Source organism: Rhea americana, unplaced genomic scaffold (assembly GCF_003343005.1).
Source record: "Rhea americana isolate MKP2758 unplaced genomic scaffold, rheAme1 scaffold_189, whole genome shotgun sequence".
Taxonomy (NCBI): domain Eukaryota; kingdom Metazoa; phylum Chordata; class Aves; order Rheiformes; family Rheidae; genus Rhea; species Rhea americana.
The window spans coordinates 734105-755903 of record NW_028186027.1 but is presented as its reverse complement, the minus strand read 5'-3'; the positions used below and the strand labels follow the sequence as shown (position 1 = coordinate 755903).

The 21799-nt window shown below is 43.5% G+C and overlaps 1 protein-coding gene across 1 annotated transcript in view; it reads right to left on the bottom strand.

The window, feature by feature from the left end:
* Positions 1 to 19678, bottom strand: part of ANKS1A (ankyrin repeat and sterile alpha motif domain containing 1A) — a 78240-nt gene extending 58562 nt beyond the window's left edge. Inside the window, exons 1-11 of the mRNA XM_085302294.1 lie at positions 19656 to 19678; positions 19356 to 19436; positions 18400 to 18556; positions 16366 to 16428; positions 10209 to 10505; positions 9541 to 9616; positions 9135 to 9236; positions 7751 to 7846; positions 7441 to 7637; positions 5516 to 5608; positions 1186 to 1303 (exon numbers count right to left, since the gene is read on the bottom strand). Of these exons, the coding sequence (XP_085158420.1) occupies positions 1186 to 1303; positions 5516 to 5608; positions 7441 to 7637; positions 7751 to 7846; positions 9135 to 9236; positions 9541 to 9616; positions 10209 to 10505; positions 16366 to 16428; positions 18400 to 18556; positions 19356 to 19436; positions 19656 to 19678 (1303 nt within the window). The remainder of the gene's footprint in view (positions 1 to 1185; positions 1304 to 5515; positions 5609 to 7440; positions 7638 to 7750; positions 7847 to 9134; positions 9237 to 9540; positions 9617 to 10208; positions 10506 to 16365; positions 16429 to 18399; positions 18557 to 19355; positions 19437 to 19655) is intronic.
* Between the last annotated feature and the right edge of the window lie 2121 nt (positions 19679 to 21799).

Here is a 21799-nt window from a genome sequence, read left to right as displayed (position 1 = left end):
ACAAACAAACAAAAAAAAACCCAGTGCTGAACAGTCTCCTCTGAAACAAGTGAGTTGGACTGAATAATAGCTGCAGGTTGAGAAGTTAGCCTGAAAGCTTTTGATTCAGTGGCTGCTGCCCAGTCCAAGGTCTATTCCTAGTTGAGACCACAAAACTTCAACCTGAAAAGCATCATAACTTTGCCTCAGGCACCAAGCGGCTTTGGCAAAGGCTGGTGGGAAAACAGTGACCTCTTGTACCCTCCTACACTGGCTAAGAGTACAGCAGGATTCGAGGAATGAAAGCTAGCATGCTGAAAAAAAAAAGGAAAGAAAAAGAAAAAAGGAGATCTGCAGGTCCTACAGGGGAGTCAATAAGGTATCACTCCATTCCTCCTTATACTCTGTTCAACCGTGAGATGAAATGATTTCCAGGTTTAGAGTCCTAATTAAATCCTTCCAAATCCCTGCTCAGGACATTTGAATAACGCAAGGGATGTTTTTTCCTCTAAACAAACCTTTTGTTGTTGTCACCGAAGGAAAGCCAAAAAGCCCAGCGATAGCCAGACGCGAGAGACAAGGTGTTCCCAGATCCTCTGTAAAGCATGAAAGTCCCTCTGGGAGAAGAGAGCCAAGCTCAATATTTAACCCGGCCATAGAGCGAATTTTCTGTCCGTTCCAGAAAGGGGTTGGCTCTATGCATGCTTATTTTCCTCCTTTGTTACTTTACATCTCAGATTAGCTTCAATACACAGCAGTGTGCTGATTTTGAGATAGAAGGGCTAATCATCTGCGGATATAAACATGCATCGCCAGCAGGTCTTCAAACTCAGCTGGATTGAGAATACAGCTTGTTTAAATGCTTGCACTGGTTTATCTCGCCTGCTGTAACAGCATCACACAGCCTTCCACCTCTCTGCATTTATTTTGACTGTGCACAAGATTTGTTGATTTTCTAAATTAACATATTAGGTCCTGCAATCTCTCAGTTGTAAGAATAGTTTGTTTTTCTCTGTGTACATTTTGGACAGGCACATTTAGTCCTCTTTTTATTAAGGGAAGATAACCAGGAAACAAAACAATCACAACACAGACTCCAGCTACCCCACCCAATACAGAGCTCAGCTGTTCCAGCTCCACTTTGCCCTCTATATTTTCGTTAAATGTGTCTAAGCAARCCACTGCACTTTTTGGACAGGCACTTACCTTTTGTTTTTCTCTCCACTGCAACTGGCTTTTTAGTTTCTGCTGTAAGCAACAGCTCATAAGGATGCTCCTCTTCCTCAGCTCCACTTCCCCTGCTCTTCCTTCGTGCAACAGAGGCCTAATGAAAAATGGCATAATGTAGTGCTCCACAAAGCAATGCTATTTATCCCTGCAGTAAAGCACAAGGCCTCTTTATACCACAATTTAGGCAAGGAATTGGCAGAGTCGACACCTTCGCTGYAGAGTGTGATCCAAAATGTAATACTCTTTTTTTTTCTCAAAACAAAAAAAAATCCCTTGATATTCTAGTATTTAAGGTTGTCTACAGCTTTCTAGCACTGACCAACTGATTCACTGCGCAAGTCTGCAGCTAGCCTGGGGGAAAAAGAGCTGAGAGCATTATTCCTGTTCATCCCAATTCAGACATACTGTTGCTATTGGAATTTGCTTTGTCATTCACTATTTAGCTGCTGGACCTATTAGGACACGGCTGCAAATAAAACCAGAATCCCTCCCACCTTCCCAGAACTCAGATCCAGCATTTTTAACCTCAGGAATCATGGCATATTTAGAACTACAGAGACCTCAGGCAATACAGTAAACTGAGTTTAACATCAGGACATACCACAGTGACTCTGCTCATTTAAATTCAAAAATGCTTCAGATCAGAGTTTGTTTGGACCAGTGGCAGAACCTCCAGTGAGCTGCGCTGGAAAGCCACCATCCGCATGCAACAAGTGGTTTTGACAGAGGATCCAAATGAATCTTGCTGCAGATGACCCAAACATCATCTACCTGTAGCCAGGCAGTTGTCAACGAAGACTGCAGGCACCCGACACCTCAGGGAGCCAGGCACACCATCCTGGAACTGTTGCTCCCCAGTGCTGATGGGGCTGCACCGGGCTCGCAGGCGAGCTGCCTTCCAGCACCATCTCCTGGCCAGACCTCGGCATATGGTACGGCCCCATCCCAGGAACCTCGCGTGCCCACCACAACCCTGGCCACTACAGCGGGGTCAAATCCAAGCTGGAGAGCGAGTGATCCTGCCCCTGTCAAGACAGGGAAGAGCAGGTCTGAACATCACAAACCCCAGGGAGGGCTTGCTTTCTGCAAAGACTCYTGGAACTGCCATGCTCTAGACATGTGCCACCAATTTCTTCCCCAAAGCGAAAGCATCAGAGCTGCTTCAAGACCAGATCGGTACCTACCTAGCTGCGATCCAGYCAGGACCCCTAGAAGCCATTTAAACTGTCTTGGAAGGACACAGAGGAATCAGCAGCACAGACATCCTACATCTGTGCACTGCTTCAGCATAAGCCCAGCTGGCTTTTAAATCAGCTTTGCAGTGGGAGGAAACGGGCCATGCCCAGTAAAGAAAGTATTTATTCTGCCTGCTTCAAGCATGAGCTGCCAAGCAGACCGTCTCTCCTTTGCAGGTGAAGGAACTCATAATGAGAAAATTAAGGAAAAACTTCTGACCAGATGGTGGCACAAAAACATCAAAGACTGTAACAGTGGGTAACAGGCTCTTGCCAGAGTTCTTGGAAAAATACTGCACAGCAGCAGCCTGTCGTAACAGTTGTAGGTTGGATCTCACGCCAGGCATTAGTACACTCCTAAGACTCCTGCAAATGACTTATCATACTGTCCTCTTTCAAATGCACTGAACACATTCAGAGACTGTAGCTCCCTAAAGCATGCAACCTCAGTTTTTACCTTGTAAACATTTGTGAATGTATTCATAGGCTTGATTACACTCTTCCCTCCCCCATCTCTCATCCTTCTAAGGCTTAATCAGAGTTTCAGGCTTAAATTCACTCAAAACATCAAAATGAAGTCCGCTGTTTGTTGGAGAGCTCTGTTCACTTTGCATGCTCTGCAACCAGCTGTAATAAGCGCAAGTAAAACTTCTGCTTCATCTTTCATTCGTTCATACATCTTGGTTTGCATTCAACATCCCTTCATTATGACCAAATTCTAAAAATAAGAGGCTTACTAATGAGTATGCTCTACAAAGCATACTAAACCCACAACACTGGACACTGCTTTGAAAGATGCTAATTTAAAAAGGTAACGCATATTGCTCCTCTTTCCTCCCGCCACCAGAGCCGTAGATAAATCTGCTAGAATAATCACGGCGCCTTGTCTTTTGTCTGCACTTCCCTTTCGGAGATGAGTAGTAAACAAATGAAATTGAAGTTATATTTGACAATGCAAACTCTTATTCAGCTACAAATCCAGAAGGTTTCTGCTGATAGTGAAAGAAGGCACTCAAGGACCCTACAGACAATCAGCTCTTTTGCATTTTTTGAACTAATATTTTTCCATGATGAAAGTTAAGTTTCTTGTTTATGCACATCTGCTTAGACTGATAGCTCTATCTTGGCAACAGAATAAAAAGACTACTTTTAAAATTAGTTTGGCCTAACCCAGAACATTCAATGACTAACTGTCCTGGCGCTAACATGAGTACAGGTTCTGAGGAAGGCAGATCAGCATGCTGCTCCAAAACGTCTGCAACATTCCCCAAGCATATTCCTACCTCTCTGTGCCTGCCCAGCCCAGCAGGAACACGTACTGCAGTGACACACAATGGGCAAGTTTCAGCATTATAAAAAGACAAAATCCTTAGGGCTATCATATTAAAAAGCTCAACGGCTTCTCCCCTCCTGCATTTTTCTTAACATTTTGTCATAAGTTTCTTACTACCAGTGAGAGCTCATGAAGGAGCAAGATTCAAAGCTAAATGTTATTTACATCCATAGTTACATCCATGGGAAAGAAAATGCAATTCAAGCCAGAAGTAGGATCGATTTCCTATGTTTTTCCAGCATTCCCCCTCTTCCATCTGACACCAACTGAAGCTGATCAGCCCAGGTACAGTCAGAAAAGCTGAGCACCCCAGAAATAGCATGCAGAGAAAAGCAAGCGGTCAGACCCAAAACTGCCATATCAAGACATMTAGAAGGTCAGTTCCAAGCAGCTACACACGCTGCATGTAATTTATGTCAACGAGATTGGTTCAAATCAAGTTGTCCCCAACCACTCACTCAAAGCATACGTCTCTTTGCCGGCAAGATTTCCTTTAAYGGATCGCGTTTCCAAAGCCTTTAATGGCAGGACAACACAGCAGGTGTTTTATAATTAAATAYGGCAAGATAAGTCAGCAGGAGCAGTCCATGCACATTTCCCTCCCTCGTGTTTATCTTCACAAACAAGTTCCACTTTCCAATTACGCGGTGACCCATTACCCAGCTCTCYTCTGCTCAGAGCCAGCTGTGTGACTGGTTACCACACAGTGGAAAAATAATTTTAACAGTAGGAAGAGACCAATCTACAATTTCACATTTCAGATTTTACTAGTTATGTTTTARTAGGAGTTCTCTTTACAGAAAAGACAGCTTTATTAAAGTAAACTGTTTCCTTATATTTTGCATTTGTCATATGCTAGGAAACAGATCGCATTTGCACCTTGGAGGAACTTCAGCAAATCAACATATTCAAAGCAGAGCATCTGGTGAACTAAAGTCTGCTCTGACAGCCAGAGGCAGCACACACCTCGCTTGTGTATACATGCATCATTCTACAAAATACTAGACATTTRGAAAAGCAAGGAAAGCCACAAGATAAATCTTTGCTTTGAAAATTTCACTGGGTGTCAGCAGAAGTCTCCCAGCAAGACACATTCATGGTTTCCCTTCCGTCAGGATAGGGGCCTTTCAGAGAGCCCTTATGCCTGAGGTTCACAGGCAGGTGAATAAAAAYGAGCAATGGGAAGCTTAAGTGCAGCAGTGCAGTGCATGAGAGCTTTAGCTTCACCAAAAAGCAGGGCGCACACACTGACCTCTGCAAAAGACAACTCCAGCTGAGATTCTGGCCCAACACATGTAAAAGATAAGTGGCCGAGCCCCGTTCACCTCTGTGGAACCTGCAAGCCCATGGATCTGCTCCACGACTGGAAGCCAAGAGGAAACACGAACCAACAGTCTGCCGGGCTTCAGTCTCAAGTGAAAACGCATTTGGTCGGACTGTTACAAGTGGGCGGTAGCTCACGTTGGAATGTGACTGCCTGATTCACAGAATCTCTTCCTAAGGGAATTTCCAGCCTAGAATAGGAAAGTAAGGCTGAAGGTCAAAATAGAGGTGCCCTGGAAGAACTGCACAAAGGAAGTTCCCATGGCAAATGACAGCAGTGGTGCTGAAGTGAAATACTTCACATTCACAACCAGATTCACAAGGGAGGTAATATCATATTTGGCTCCTCTCAGATTATTAAAACTCATCTTTAAATCACACTCCTATCAAACATCCTGGATCGAGTCGCACGTACCTCGCAGGAAGCACCGTGGCCTATCTTCTTCTCCACATGCTGCTCCTCCTCTTCGTCGGGGGGTGGCTTGGCAGGTGGGGGCGGACGTTCTCTCTGTGGATTAGAGGACCATTATCAATTGCCACATTTCAAMACACATCTCCCTTCTGTTTCTGCTGGTGCTATATCCACATTGTTGTGAATGCAGTATGGTAGAGATCACCTCAAATTAATTCCGGTAAAGCAGCTGCTCAGTCTTAAAAGTGGAATTTGGTTATAGCTGCTATTCCTCTCCAGGAGGAGGCGTAATTGGGCACACAGCCCTTTCTGCAGATTCAGGGTACAGTGCAGTAATAATAAAAATAATAGCGGCCACCCACCTCTATACTGCAGAGGTAACACTGCATGAGGCCAGCTAAGACCCACGTAGACACCAGTTAAATTTGCAGCAGTAAAAACCACCRTGATGAAAGGTGCCATTTACACAGCTTTATTGCCTTATTACTTAAATCGGTTCATTTAGACCTAGACTAGCGGTCTCTCCGGCACAGCATTACACTGTAACGAACTCATGCAAATGAGCAGAAAGGGACTACTCATCGCTCGTGTCTTAATGAAAGAGTAAGAGGAGAAAGTAATTGCAGAGGCACATTTATACTGAAAAATGCTAGAGAGATCAGGAGACAGTGGTGCACTGCATTCCTCAAATATCCCAAGCCTGTYCTTGGGCAGTTAGGGCTGTACTGTCTTGCCTTAATGCATATCTAAACACATCTCTAAGCAATCTCTCATCCTACAATAGCTCCATCTAATGGCAAATGGTGAGATAGCCTAGCTGAACTACTTGTTCCAAACAGCTGAACCAAATTTGGGGAGAAGTTCCAGCAGGCTCCTAGAGCAGAGCTCTCCCCCTCCCTTTTCACCGCAGCTCACGGCCTCATCTTTTGTTGCTTGTGGTATAGATGAACTTACTCCAGACACAATCAACACAGCACAGTACGTGGATGGATTTAAGTCAGCAATATTTAGGTTACGCCAGGATATTGCATTTGTGCTGCACACCCAGCAGAAAGGTTTGGCTGAAATGCCTGTGTTCTAAAGCTTTTGTATCTCATTTCTATTATATTTGCCAATGTAGTACAGGGGAGGAAAAAAAAAAAGATGTACCTCATTACAGAACCAGAGGAAGCAGGGTTACAGCATCACCAGCAGTTTAATTGTTCATTGCTGCTTTGTTTTTTGCCCACTCAAAAAATATCAGTAGAAAAGGCTTTATAAAAACAACCCGAAAAACAGCCCTGAAGCTGACACAGCATGCTGCAGGGCCAGCATCCCATCTGCCTCATAGCAGTGTTGCGACTGATTGCTAAGGAGGTGGCAGATGCAACTAACAGAAGGCGAGGAAGACTTTGGAGACAGTTCCGGTAGCTATGCATTGTCTTGTAAAGCCTTGAGTACCCTCTACAGATCTCTGCAAGTAGTACACAGAAAAGGTTTCAGTTGCCAACTGGTGTACCACAGGACGATCCTAAAGATGATTTCTTTAGAGTCTTCTCTTGGGCAAAGYAGAAGGCGTGAGATGAGGCAAATGCTACACAGAAAAGTTTCCAAAGTTTTCTCCTAGGCAAGCAGTTAACTCTTCAGCTATGTGCAATGCTCTGACAAAGCAAAACTCAAAGGCATCAGTATTCACAGGCATTAGACCACGTAAGGATGCAACACTGGATGAAACACAGGTACATACAAGCAGCTATCATGGACAATGCTACGGAGGGAATGCGAATAGGCCACTACAAAAGCAGAGATTGCTCCCTGCTCCAATCAATGTCAGGGATAGGTTAAAAGACTTCCTCAAGCTGKGGAACTGGTAGCCTGCTGCAAAACCGTGCAAATGGAGTTGTGTGTCTTCCTAAGGCGCACAGAGAAGAGCACACGCAGTTACATACAGGCCTGACTCCTGTTGCTTTAACGCCACTTGTTTCCACTTCCTTATTCACAGACTCTCGGTCTGAAGATCTCCCACTGGCAAGACTGTCCAGAGAGTGGCAGGACGTCGCATTGTATAAAGCTTCATATGGGCTTTCCTCTTCTGGGTTCACATCAAAATCTATGATCAGTTCTGTCACTGCTTTCTCTACATCACCTGCAATAAGAGGAGGAGACAGAAAACCGCATCACTCACAGCATCCACCCTCTGAAACTCASCACTTGCAGGAAGAGGAGTATTGGTGACTGCTACGCCGTGCAGAAACCTACCCTGAGATATCCGGCACACGGAATCAGTGGCTGCAACAAGCGGTGCTTGAACAGTCTTCTCTGCAGCTTTGGCACTTTTCTTCCCAATTGTGTAATCTACAATGAAGTGAGGCGACACAYGCAGTTTAGGTCAATCTAGTTTTACATCCACTTTAGCACATGGTATTTCCTCCCTTGTGAATGGCAGACCAAACTGTCAGCTAAGTCTCCAAAAAATAAATGTACRTTGTGAAATCTTGTAGCTCAGTTCCCAAAATAGAAGCAGGCAGCCTCTTTAATCACACGCACAAATCAAGAATAGTTTCTGAACTTTTACAGAGCCTTTAATAAGAAAGCTGCCAAGTTCTTGGATAGACACAACATCGGGGAACAAATTAATTCGTATGTCATAGATATACGCTGCATTACTCAGAGATGCAGTCCGGTCTTCTGAATTCATAAGACAAAGAAACTAATTCTAGCTGTGGTCATCTAACCACAGGAAAAGCCAGAAACATTAAGCTTATGTGAATGAAGTCAGACATCAACAAACATGTCACACAACTCACCCTACAGGAAGAAACTATCAGCATTCACCTGCAAGAATCTTAGTTTTCACACCAGTCTTTGTCTTCAATTTCAGAACTGAGATATTACCTATCAGCCTCAGAGGGAAAGCTTAATTAAAAGTCTGCAAAGTACTTTGAACTTGTGAAGCTCTCAAGTGTTAAGCATGAATAAAACACACCAGTTGCACATGCTTCTGATCTTTCTCCCCGCAGCTGAGAGGAAACTGAGACAGCGTAATTACAAGGTATGAATTCAGCTAAGATGCCACTTTTCATTCCCTATCTTGGGCAGAAACAAAGGGCCAAGCTCCTTTATAAGTCAGAAATAATCAAGGTCTTTTCTGTGAATCTCATCTGCAAAAATCCATGCCCAGGCTTCACGATGAAGTGGTAAGTAGGACATAGGATCAGTGGATGACAATTTGCCTATACAGACATATAAAGCGGAGTTAATTCAGAACCATTTCTAAAGCCATTACTGTGCATTCTACAAATAGATTTTAGACTACCCTTAATTTTAATTAGCTTATAAAGTCAAACAAAACTCAGTTAAGCCCATTTAAATTGCAAAAGTGATGCCACATTCTTTAAGCGAGCAAACTAATCTCCTTTAAATCCATTCCTGGAAGTCTTCCTCCAAACATGTGCTCTGGAGACAGTTAAAAAATTAAGCATCTTTTCCAACATCCTTTTAAGATTCTCATCGAGTGACCTGGCATGAGGCTGCTTTGCTTTCCACGCTTTCCAGGACCAAAGAAAAAATCCGGTACTCGCACTAGCATAACTTGCRCCTAAAACCCTTCCCTCCTGCCCACACACAGACCTACACCACTTACCTTCAATGAGAGCTGCTATATGTTGGCTCTTCTGAGAAGGAAGTTCCCTCACAATATCCAGAGCTGTCAGACCTCTGTTATCCTTTATGTTCACATCAATACCTATAGCAATAGGCATAGAAAAGGCAAGAGGAAGAACATTTTTAAATTACGTGCAAATTCATCTTTAATCATCTGTATATCATTTTGTAATACAGCTTTCATCTGTAATCATCACCAGGAGGAAGGAGTTACAAAGAAACACCCACACATCGCTAAAAATAACCTCTCCTATGACAYCCTCTAAGGATCAATACTCCAAAGGCTGATCAGAGGGAAAAAAAAGCTGCCCCCTCAAGGGGGTTTCCTCAAGTTCTGTGGGAAGGGATCACTGTATTATTGCTTTGGAAAGRGATCATTTTCTCACCTGCAGCCAGCAAGATTTGCACTACATCTGTCTTGCCAAACAAAGCAGCTTCGTGCAAAGCACTGCCTTTTTCAGTCTGCAAATGAAATAGAAAAYAGCATGAAGCTAGACAGTGGAGAATGGGGGTAGAGGAACATTGTAGGTTACAGAAGCAATAAATACGTTGCATCATATACAAAATGTGRGCAACAGTATCTACGGTCAAACTATCCACACTATTAAAACATTAAGAATTTGGAAGGGAAAAATGGGGAGTCAGGAGAGAGGTGTGGGCTCAGACTACAAACCAAGACCCACCTTTCTAAGGCTTCACAAGGGGTCATGCCCTGACAAGGACAGAAGAGACCATCACATACATGTTATTGCTGTGAAAGCAGCATAGTAACAGGCTGCTTGRTAGGAACAGAAATGGTTTGCCTCTGTTGCTACCAAGAGCTTGTAGGCTGAGGGGCAGGATAGCTTAGGCAAAAGGGCTTTCTTCCTCRCTCGCTATGTGTCCGGGGCGCTTCTCCAACTTCAAGCAGCTTCTGGGAAGCCCAAAGCTATCACTCATCTTTCAGAACTGACCTCTCYGGGAGGACAGTGCGCTTTCCCTGTCACTTCCACATGGGTTCTCCAGTCTCCTAGCAAGCTGTCCAGCCCTCGATATAGGGAGACAAGCTACATACCTGATAGTTGCTATCCATGCCAGCATCCAGGAGGACGTGGACTACAGCTTTGTGACCATTCCTAGCCGCCAAGTGCAGGGGAGTGTGTTTCTTAGTGTTGCAGCTTAAAAGATTGGGGTGAGCATTCAAGAGCATCTTCACAACTTCCAGCCTCCCATAGAGTGCGGCCAGGTCCAGGGGAGTCTCGAATTTGTTATTGCGCATGGTAGGGTCCGTCAGCTCCTCCAGAAGAACCTTCACCACCTCTGTGTGGCCATACTGGGCAGCGCAGTGCAGCGCTGTCTCGTTGTCATTGTTCTGGAGGGTCACAAATGCCAGCGTGTCAGAGCAGGGGAGAATGAAGCTGCTTCRTGCTTCACTCAAACCATTGAAGTTTAAATGCAAAAACAAGACAAACAAGCAGTCGGGAAGCAGAGAGTCGAGGTTTAACCAGAGCCTGGAGCAATGTTTTCATCATGTCATTAGCCATTTACCAGGAACGGATATCCCCTTACGAATTCATCAACTGACCCACCCAGTAAAAGCCTAGAGAAGCTTCAAAAACATTCAGAGCAATGAGCTTTACTCAGATATGGGAAATCTATTCTATGGGAAATAGAGCTCGACAGTCCCTTAAATGTTAGCATGGTCTCTTGCTTCTGACCTTAATGCTTTTAATGCTATCCCACATATAGCATCTATCTGGATTCCCATTAATTCTGCTAGCTCTTGGGGAAAGCTGTCTGTTTCATCTGTTGGCAGTGTCCCACACTTTCGGATATCACAAAAAATAAAGGATTGCAGTAGGTAATATGCAAACTGCCACATGAATTCTACCTGCTCTAGCTTAATCGTCATCGTTTCAGATTTAAACTTCAATTGTTCAGAATCCTACTTATCCTGATTATAACAGTCATTCCACCTTGGCAACGCTGAAGCTTGCAAGCTGGTCAGTGTAGAAAGAGGATGCATGTAAGTTGCATGCAGCTTGTGAATTAAGAAGTTATCAAGCAAGGCACATAGATCACTCCACTAACAAGCCTTCTGTAGTCAAGGCCGCAGATCAACTGGCAGAGAAAAACGTCCAAGCTGCAAGTGAGTGCCTCCACAGTAAAAGCCTGATCCAGTTAATGCATGCAGCATCTGTCAGGTTAAAATCAGCAGTGCAAAGTATTTATGACAAGCAACCTAACACATTTCACTTCCAGGTGCAAAATATGAACCTTCCCAGAGTCAAAACAGGTTTGACTCTTCCCCTTCAAGTTGAGTTCACTTCAAGTTTCTAATTTTATTACTGTGAACTATACATACAAGGATTTCAGTGGAAGGACTTTGAAAATATTTATCTAGGTATTTAACGGACCTGAAAAACTTCTGTACAAACTTTACACACTTAAACTTTAGTTGAAAGAATCACAGTAGATTTTGTCATTTTAAGAMTAGTTCCCGCTGAAAAGGGAAACATACTTATTTTGACAGATTTAAAAATGCTACTCTAGGAAYTGAATTTGCCCCCCTTTTGCTTTGAGAGAGTACACACTTTTCTGGATTCCAGCTTGTAGGAGAGGTCAATATTTTGCACCATTTCATAAACAAGCTGCAGAACTTGCCATGTTCTACAAGTACTTTAATCCTATTACCACATTAAGTCATTCTAGGGATTACAAGAGTCATGCATGCAAACTCCTGTTTGTTTTTATCGGGTATTTGACTGCATCATTTTTCAGCCACGTGAAAAGAGTCAGGGAAGTAGGAAGTTCTGGAGAGGCTCTACAGCCATGGCTTGTATAAAAGCAAAAACTCTGGAGGCCGGAAGCAAGAGCAGCCACATGCAGAAACAAGAGCTTCGAGAAGGTAAGGAAAGCACAGAATCACTGTTAGCAGAGAAGTTCAAAGTCAAACAGCAGGCTCTATACTTGGAGTGGTAGAGGCAGCCATGGTGAAGGAAGGTACATACAAGTGGACAGAAGTTACTGTAGAATAAAAGTTTGCACATATAATACACATAGGGAGTGGAAAAGGGGAGAGAATAGAGAACTACAGAGATTACACCTGTCACTCTGCTTAACTTGCTGCTCTCAAGGTATTTAAACTCTTAGAATTATTCTTATATGCCAGGGAAGGGAACTGCAGATTGGTGCAATGATCGAGATCAAGCCCTTGAGAACCTGTGCCCACCCTTGGGCCTCGCAGCACTTAACAGCCTTCCCATCACCCTGGTCTGACCCAGCCCAGCTCAGTGGCACTGGCAGCACCAGGGAGTTTGCACATTTTGCAGAAAGGGCAGATGAGCCCAGCCCTTCTGGTGCACYGTGTGCCTGCCACGAGTGATGTGGTGGGGTACGTGCCGCTCATGCTGCGCCAGCCTTGGTGGTGGGGGCATTGCACCGCCAGGTTTGTCCATCTCTCATCTTGCACTGGTCCAGAGTTCATACCACTTGAGGGTGCTTTAAAGGATGCAGCAACCCAAAACACCTGCCTGATGGCTCAGAAATGGGAACGTGAAATCTTCGAATAATAAAACTCTTGAGGATTTTCCCCATCCTCACCTCATTTTAGTCACATTTTCCTTTGGCAGATTGGGGCTCTGCCATTTGGGATGAAATCCCCAGAGTATTCCTCCTCTAACAGGAGATCACCAGGTGACAAACTAGCTTGAATCATTCCAGCAAGGGTTTCTCCCGTCATAGACTGAGTACTGGAAACCCCTGCTATTGCATAAATCTGTGTCTCCATTTTGGGAGGTCTGAGCAGCCTGGAGCTGTTCCAAGCAAGGCATTTTGCCTCCTTTCCCTATATCACCTCTCCAAGTGCAGACCAGAGAGAAGCCTCAACAACGAGCACAAGAGCTCGAACATTCATAGTTAGTGGTGATGGGAGAAAAAAAAAAAAAAAAAAAAAAAAAAGCAGCACTCAGAAGGACCTGGGGGCTGCATTCTTGGAGGAATAGTAGCACCCTCCTAATTCACAGGTGGGAGCAAGGAATCGGGCCTCATGCGATGCCTGCCTCCCAAGCACAAACCATGAAACAGGAACGGCACAAACGCCTCTGCCTTCAAACGCATCCCATCAAACTTTTCAAGTCCTGGCAACTAGATACCACATACTATACCCCTTACAGCTCCTCATCACACCCTACAATGGGGCATCTACAGCTCATTAAAGCTTTTGACAGCAGTTGCACTCCCCTTCTTAACAGGGCTTCCTTCGAAGAAAGGAAGACTTGGTTTAAATAAGTTAACTTTCTAATTGCTAAGATCTGAATGCTTGAATAAATTGCCAAGAGAGATTAAGAAGCTGCCACTCAGAGGGTTTTAAGAACCCGTTAGACAAATGCTGGTCAGGAATGGTTTAAGTGGAACTGATCCTGCCTTGGACCCAGTGGATTCAAGTCCCATCCAAACCTACCTCTGATATTCCTTCACAGAGTTTTTCCTTAAACTGGACATTTCTAAGATAGGCTCACCCTTAAAAATGACCACATACACACACAGCACAAAACTGCTGATTTGCTGGTCCAGTGACACGTCTGATACTGRAGCACAGAACCTGGATGTCCCTCTGGCACACACTCTGCAAAGCTGCTGTTTCACAACTAAAGGCCAAAATGAACGAAGAAAACCTGCTAAGCAAAATCCAAACTTTTGCAGAAGATGACACTCAAGGCATGTCACAAYCTTCAGGCCCAAAACAGGCCAGAAGAGCAGGCATGAGCAGTCCTATCAGTTATGCCATCTCCTTCCCTCTCCCTCCTTCCGCAGTGCACACAATTTCCAGTAGCACCTTACAAGGCATGACCATTAGCAAGAATAAGAATAAATAGACCTCCTGCGTTCCTACAGGTACCRATGCCAAACACACTAATACATTTCAGAAAAAAATGATCCCCATATGTCCAAAAAGCTTTTGGGAGCTCTGCGGGTGGGTTTGCTGCCCAGTTTCATTTGCAGACTCCAGATGGTAGGCATCCACTTTCCTCAGCAGCCCATTTAGATTTATAGCACTTTAAACCCAATCTGCATTATTTATTTGCTTCCAATTAAAAAAGAGAAAAGGTAGTGTGTGTAGTGCAGTTTATTTCTCCTTGAGCCRTGTGGCAGCTTTTTCTACCTTGCATTTGCTCAGCTGGTCAGCTCCTTCCTACAGATTCAATAGTCAAATCCAAGGTAGCAGGACTTACTGAAACAAAGTTGCTTCTCCATCTCTTTGCTTAAACCCTTCGCTTTTCAGAAATCCTTCAGGCCTGTACCACACATTTTATAGGGACCAGCYATTTAACAAAAGGTGCTGAAGAAGGGACACACCAGGAAGTTAACTCTCTCTCCAGCTTTTAGGAGGGCAAGAAGCTACTGGCTTTCTTAGCTTTTTCTAAGCAGAATACCAATTTGACTTGTAGCCAGGCATACATAAATGCCTTTCCCCTCTTCTAAATATCCCAAAATGCTTGGAAAGATGGAAAGCTTGTTGCAATCATTTCAAAATGAAATTGCATTCTGCATCGGAGCTGAGAAGCTGGAAGCACCAACTAAGCAAAGACCCTTAGACTTTGCCCCTGGAGTTTTTTTGTTCTCCCACATGCAACAAGGCTACCAAAAAACCCCTCAAGGTTTGCACGATAGGTATGGTTCCACATGCTCTTCAAACCTGGTCAGAAAACAGTGGAAAGCTGGTCAAAACATCTCGATTCTACCTAATAGTTCGTGTATAAGCCATGTCTGTCTGTCTCCCTAAAACAAAGGCAAAGATTTCAAAATCACTAGTCCTGCYCCCAAGAGCCTTCAGAACCCAAGTACTATTGTCAGACCCCCAAAGTGAGAAGAAAACCCCTACTAAAAAAAACCCTCAAGAAAGCTAGCTCAGCTTCATCTTTATATGCCTTTCCCATTCAAACATTTTAATACTAGAATGCTACAAGATTTACACAGTCATCAACAGTATTTTAAAAAGCTCCTTTCAGACAGTTGAATTGCTCAATTATATTATGTTTCCACAGAAGACACTTGTTGCTATAAAATTCCCAGCTGGATTTTTGTCAAAGTAACAGTTAAGGATGAGCTTCATGTATTTATGCTTAAAGAGGTTTGCACCAGAGTATTTCCTGAAATGGAAGTCTGCAGAAACAATAATTTTAATTCCCAGTGGTTGGTAAGCTCAGGAATTCTGAATGTGTTTTTAAGGTACTGCAGATCAAGCAGAGTGGAAGTTTTAACTAAACTCTGAGAGACAGAAATCTGCCATGGGTGGCTGCATCCAAAATAAATGACTGGAAGCAACTGTGGCGTGGTGGCTGAAAGCAGCAGTATCTCATAATAAAATACCAAAGTATTATGCCATCACGTGCCTGCAGCTTCACTTTAAATAAAAACAAAAAGTTGTAAGTGTCTGAGAAAAAAACACCACATACACACTGGTAGACAGAACAAGTGGCCCTAGGAGCTTCCTTATCTGCTTCTGCAATTGCTCAGCCTCAGTGCATCATAAGGGCTAACGTTGTGCCGTTTTGTAGATCAAGAACAACTAAAAGCGGAGAGGAGCGAAACAGGTAAGAAAACGAGAACAGGAGACTAGGGCTGAGAGGTCAGACGACACAACAGACAAAAAAAGAGAGATTGATGCAATAAGCAGGACATGAAGGACTTGGGAAGGGAGGTATAAATATTACTGCCTTCCCTTCTCCCTGCCACCACCAAAAGAATTAGTTGTCCATTCGAACAAACACAGGATTATGCATTTTGTAGGAGAAAAGGCATGAAAATTCACTCCAAACAGCCCACAGAGAAAATGCACTCATGTTTAAGCAGGAAAATAAATTTCCTTCTCTTTGCATTTATCAGCAACATTAGCACATGAAATAATACCTAGAGCATTTTAATTGAAGTAGCATTACCTTTTGGAAGTCATCCAGCCAAATCAAGCAAACTGACCATCATCGTGAGTCCTACAAGGCTAAGCAATGAAGGAGCCCCCAGGAAAGTAAGGAAAAGCTTCCCTTAAATTATGTTTCTATAACTGCTTTGAAGAAAGAAACCCACAGTAAATAAATGGTTGCAAATGTACTTCTCCCCAAGCAGCTGCGAACTGAACAGGTATTACTGCAATTGGATGACATTGCACCTGGAAGCACRCGAGTGCAGCTTGGAGTAATGATGCAGTGAAATGCTGACAGCAAAGTACACACCTTGGCATTGATATATGGGTCAAAGGGGCCGTACTTTTTGAGTTCTTTGATCTCAAGAGCATTCTACAAAAAGGAAGAGGAGAAAAGAAAAAAAAATGTGATAATGAAATGGGTGAGATATAGCAACAAAGCAATGGGTGACTCCCAAGGGGTGGAAGTGACAGAACACAGCATCTTGTTCCAGTCAAGAGCTATTAACAGCAGAAGCCATTCCAGCTGCTAATTCCTGTAACTTGAACCACTGCACATTTCATTTACAAGACTCCAAACAAGCAGCACAGGCTATTCAACTGACTTCTCTCACATAAAAAGGTTTCAACTATAAAGGGACATTAATGAAACATTACCTGGAAGGACTGCACTAAGCTTTTAATCTTTTGCAAAGGTTTCTCCTATACCTGTCCTCCTCTGACAGCAGAACAGTTTACACTCAGGCTCCTCAGTCAATTCTTATCAGATTGATTGTAAACAGTTTACTACACTTCTTAAATCTATTGAAACAGACCAAAGGCCTGCAGCTGTGTCCAAAGTCATTATTAAGCACAGCCCCAAACTGGAAAGCAATCAGCAAAGGCATTAAAACATACACTCTTTCTAAATTGAAGGGGTGGTAGTGATTAGCACTACCACAGTATTTTTCATTCCATGATGCTTTAAAAGCTATCATCCAGCCTTAGAATAGCCTTGGGAGGCCAGTTAACTGCTTTACATTGAGAACAAAAAGCTTAGGCATGGCACTTTGGTCCCCACAAAACACATGTGGAAGCACGATTAATACTCCTAAACCCGACTCCTCTTGGGGAGCTGGCTTCTCAGCTTCTGAAAAAATATACAGAGCAGATCAAAATTAAACAGCAAAAATTTAGAGCTCCCAGCCATTCAGCTTGACTTTGACAGATTTTGCTAAACATGTCAGGAACATCCAAGCTACTTGTGAATTAACTTCTGAACAAATATACATTTTCAGCCTTACAGTATTAAGTCAGAAAAGCTTATTTTGGTTTACTCCCTTCCASCTGGCTACAACTTGAGTGGTTTAAGAGCTGATTCTCAGGGACAACAGATGTTCCTGCCTCCAGGACAGGATGACCAATGGCTATTGTAGCTCTAAGCATCTAATTCAAAACTGAGTGAGTTTGTGCAGACAAGCAGTAACAGAAACACAGCTCAGCTCAGCAGACCAGTCCCCTTATCCAAACTCTTAAACTAAAGACATTTCTGTGAGTTCAGGCAATAGCATTTACGCCTGGGAGCCGCTGTCAAAGCAGATGGGCATTAATTTCACTTCCCCTCACAGGTTTCAGAACTTCTCTGGAACTGTAAGGAGATACCTGCAGACATCCCCAGGGGAGTTGCACAGGGGAGCCAGCCCTTCACAGCAGACACAGTGCCCACTGTGCCGAATAGTCATTTTATACAAATCGATCCATCTGCATCCTAGCCCAAAAGCAATCAAGTTGACAAAAAGGAAGAAATCCACAAGACTTTTTTCCTTGCCTGATTGAGAAARTATCTTATTAAAATTAAGCTAGGGACTTATCTGGGGCCAAGTGGAGCTAAAATTGTCTTACAACTTACAAATTARTTAACTGGAGCAAGTGCTAGAGACAAGCTAGGAGAGTAGCTAAGAGAGTGTGGCCAAACAAAGACTAAATAAAGCTGCTTTGATTAGTTCCCAAAAGAAGGGAGCCAATGTATCCTTTGACAGTACTAGAAATCTTCTTGGTTATTCAGCAACTGAAAGGAAAAACCATTCACGTTAGTTTTAGAAGCCCAGTATGAAAGCAGGAGGCCACTTCCTAGGTGCTCAGTGGTTCTCATAATATATATCTTTATGTATATAAACACATACACCTCCGTCAACCACTAACTCAGAACTGGAGGTATTGCTGTAAACAGTCCCCTTATCCTATTAGCAAGCAGGACTTTATAGCAATTGCTAGTAGTTTGGGCAGGGTCAGGAGTCAGCTGAAATGGTCTTTCTACATCCTAGCAAAGTGATTCAATGGTACATTGGAGAAAAAACACACAGACCTGCTCATTCACTTTAGTGTGCGAAGGTCCCTGGTGGATAAGGAGTTTCACTATGTCTGCATCTCCTTTCCACGCTGCCAAGTGAAGAGGGTAACAGCCTTTGCAGTCTGCTACATTGGTTAGTGCATCATTCCTCAGCAGAACTTCTACCACATCCCTGCAAGAGAAGGGAAACTTGAGTCTAGGAGGTATCCTGTGCCTGTTTCACAGCTTACATTCTGCAATCAGGTAATCACATAGCATTTTACAACAAATTCAYCTGAAGAGGAATATTTTAGGGATCGTCCTGAAAAGAGATTTTAACATGTTCCCCTTAAGTGCTGCCCAAAGGAAAAAARGGAAAGACTGAAGGGAGATGAGCTTAAAAACAGTCCATGTTATTTCTGTACTAATGCAGCTGAACATWGACAGAAGTCATCTGCAAGCCACCCCACTGAAAAGTGAATTGCATCAGCACAGTGAAGATGAATAAAGATTTTTAACTCTACTCAATCTTTCAGTAGTTTAGGCAGCAGTGAAAAATGTAAGATCCACCACACTGAAGACCCCAGAATTACTTAAAAAAAAATACAAAAATCTGCTTTTGCACATTTTCAGTGGTGCAAGCACARCAATGCATGGGAAACTAGACAGACTGCAGAGGACTGTTACTGKAGAAGTCATCTTTAAGATCTTGTTACAACTTATCCAAATCGCCTACAAATAAAATGGTGTTTGAGAGCCTCACCGTACTGCCAAATTAAACAAAAGTGTATAAGCTACATTCTGCAACCGCTGCCTCTGTAGCTTCACAGCACTGATGTTCACTTCTTCTCCTGAAGATGGTGTACTTTTGCACCACTGCCACTTTTTTCTTCAGTGTGAAACAGCTTTAGACCAGTGTAAAAGTTGCATAGGAACTAGTCTGTGAAGCACATCATACTCTCTGTGATAAAAAGCATTGCAAGACCACTCACTTATGACCATTCAAAGCAGCATGATGCAATGGAGTGTATCCAGTATTGTCAACGCAGTTCACATTTGGCCCTCTCCAGATGCTGCAAGACAGAAAAACACACAGGGAACGCTTAGGCATACAGACAGACAGACAGCTGGCAGGAAAAGGTTTCATCAGAGTTCTTGCACCATATTGGTTATCTGGAAGCAAACCTTCACAGCAGCTGGGAGTAAGAGCAGTAGTGCAGACACCAGATTGCACAGTCCTGTGTTAAGGAGAGAGGTTAGTATCAAAGCACAGAGCCGTTCAACAGATTCACTGCTTGATGCCTGGTCGGACCATCGAAGTTCTTACACCAGGGCTTCCGTGTTCTCCTGCTACTAGACATCTTTCAACCATACACGTGCTTAACGAAAAACACCTTCAGAGGAACATGGGYCTATTAACACCGACCACAAAAGCTAGTAAACCATCAACCCAGTTCATAGCTCTCTGAAGGCTTTTGTTGGATTTGGGAAACTCTTTTCCCCTCCGTGTCAAGAGTCATCAGGGGTACAAGCAGAAGACTCTAGGATACAGAGCCTATTCTGTTGGTCACCGGTGTGAAGCCACACTGCCTTCATACTGGCCAAAAATCTTTTCCATCTGACAGCTGTTAGTGGTCTATGTGAAGAAGCAGGTGGTCTCAGAGCACTTTTGAGAACGCTGTTAAATTCTCTCCCTTGTTCAGAAGTCCAATACTAAGGATTTAAGTAGKCTGTAGAAGATTAATCTTCCCTCTAACTGCTCCGAGGTGTCCCATTTAATACAGTGGAGAACTACTCATGTAAGAAGCTAGCATTGCTCTCAATTTTGCTTCTAAAGAGATTTGGTTTCTACGGCTGCCAKGTCCGGCACCCCTCACCAGTGCCACCACTGCCTTCCAGAAACGGCACAGGAATTTGAACCAACGCGTTCTTCAAAGGAAATCTGAAGCCCTTCACCTCTCCTGAACATGGCCCCCTATAACAACCCGTCACTCCTCACACACTGGCTTGTTTTAAACGTGATACTTTTGAGAACTACATTGATTTATTACAACCCTAGACAATCACGCTTCTCCTAATAGAGCACGTTTTCCCACTTTGTTTTGTTTTTAAACTAGGGGTGGAATGTAACAGCCCCCTCTAACTCCCARTTTAATTGGCTTAGAATAAAGTCAACTTTATAAAGCAGGCCTTCCCTGATCATTTCATTTCCTCCTCAGCGTGTAATCACTATGGCTCATTGTACGATATGGAAGCAGCCTGAGCAGCTATTAGGTTTTCCAAAATAACAGTCATTACTGTAAGGCTTCTAGCCAGAAAAACTCTCCACCGCAGTGTATAAAAGCAGCAGGAGAGGCACCAAACTAACACAGTCTTATGCAGACCAAGTGCAAATTGAGAAGTAAACTCAGCAATACGCTTTACTCTCAAATACATTCCAGGTGGACTTCAGGAGCTATCACTGAAATGGGGAGGAAAGTCTCTTTCCTCCAAGAGACTCCTGATCCAACAGACAGTTATAAAAGGCTTTGGAGACCAAAGACAGATGCAAACTCCACAACAGGAGACAGAGTTAAGGGGAAATTCAGCCAAGACAGGGAAGAAAGTCACACACACAAATTTTTTTTGCAAAGGATCAGAAGGCTTAACCAGAGGCATTCCTGCACTACCACCACACGACATACTACCAGCAACAAATGGTTAATCCACGTGTGTGAGCGAGGCATCTCAAGTGCCCCAGCATCATTTGCAGGATGATGGCCTAAGTGATGCCCTGAAGATATCCAAGACACCAAATAAAGAAAGCCAACCCACCCAGCTGCAACACGCCTGAAGCACACAGTGGACCTGAGCAGCTCTCAGGCTCTGGTTTWTTTTTGGCAGTGGGTTCATCCAGTGTGGTTGCCCAAACAATTTACTGCTGGATTTAATGTGGCAATTAATGRTTAAAAGTAGTGCCAGAAAGACTTGTCTGTAGTCCCAATCAGTTATAAATACTGCATCTGCACCTCCCCTTGCACAGGCTGCTAGCCCGACCAAAGCCAGAGTTTGACTGTTTTACATCCTGAACAGAGTGGTATTTTGCTGCGGAGTTCAAAAAAATTAGAGTGCACATATGAAAAACAGCATCATTTAATATAATTTCAGCTGAAAGATATATTTATGAAATAAGGAAAACCCAGATTAACAGTGTAACTGGCATAAACCGAGTCACTTGCTCGAAGTGATCCAACCAGTTGGCAGCAAAAGTGGGGACTGTAGCGCAAGATTTCCGTTTCCCATCAAATAGTCACCCAGCAAGAAACACCCTTGCATATGACTCTTCTGGTTAATACTTTAGAGTAAAATACAGAGCTCAGCTTCACAGGGCACAGGGAAAGAGAAAAGTTGGAGTCTAAGAGGTGCCTTTTGCTACTGCAAAAATCTACTGTAACTG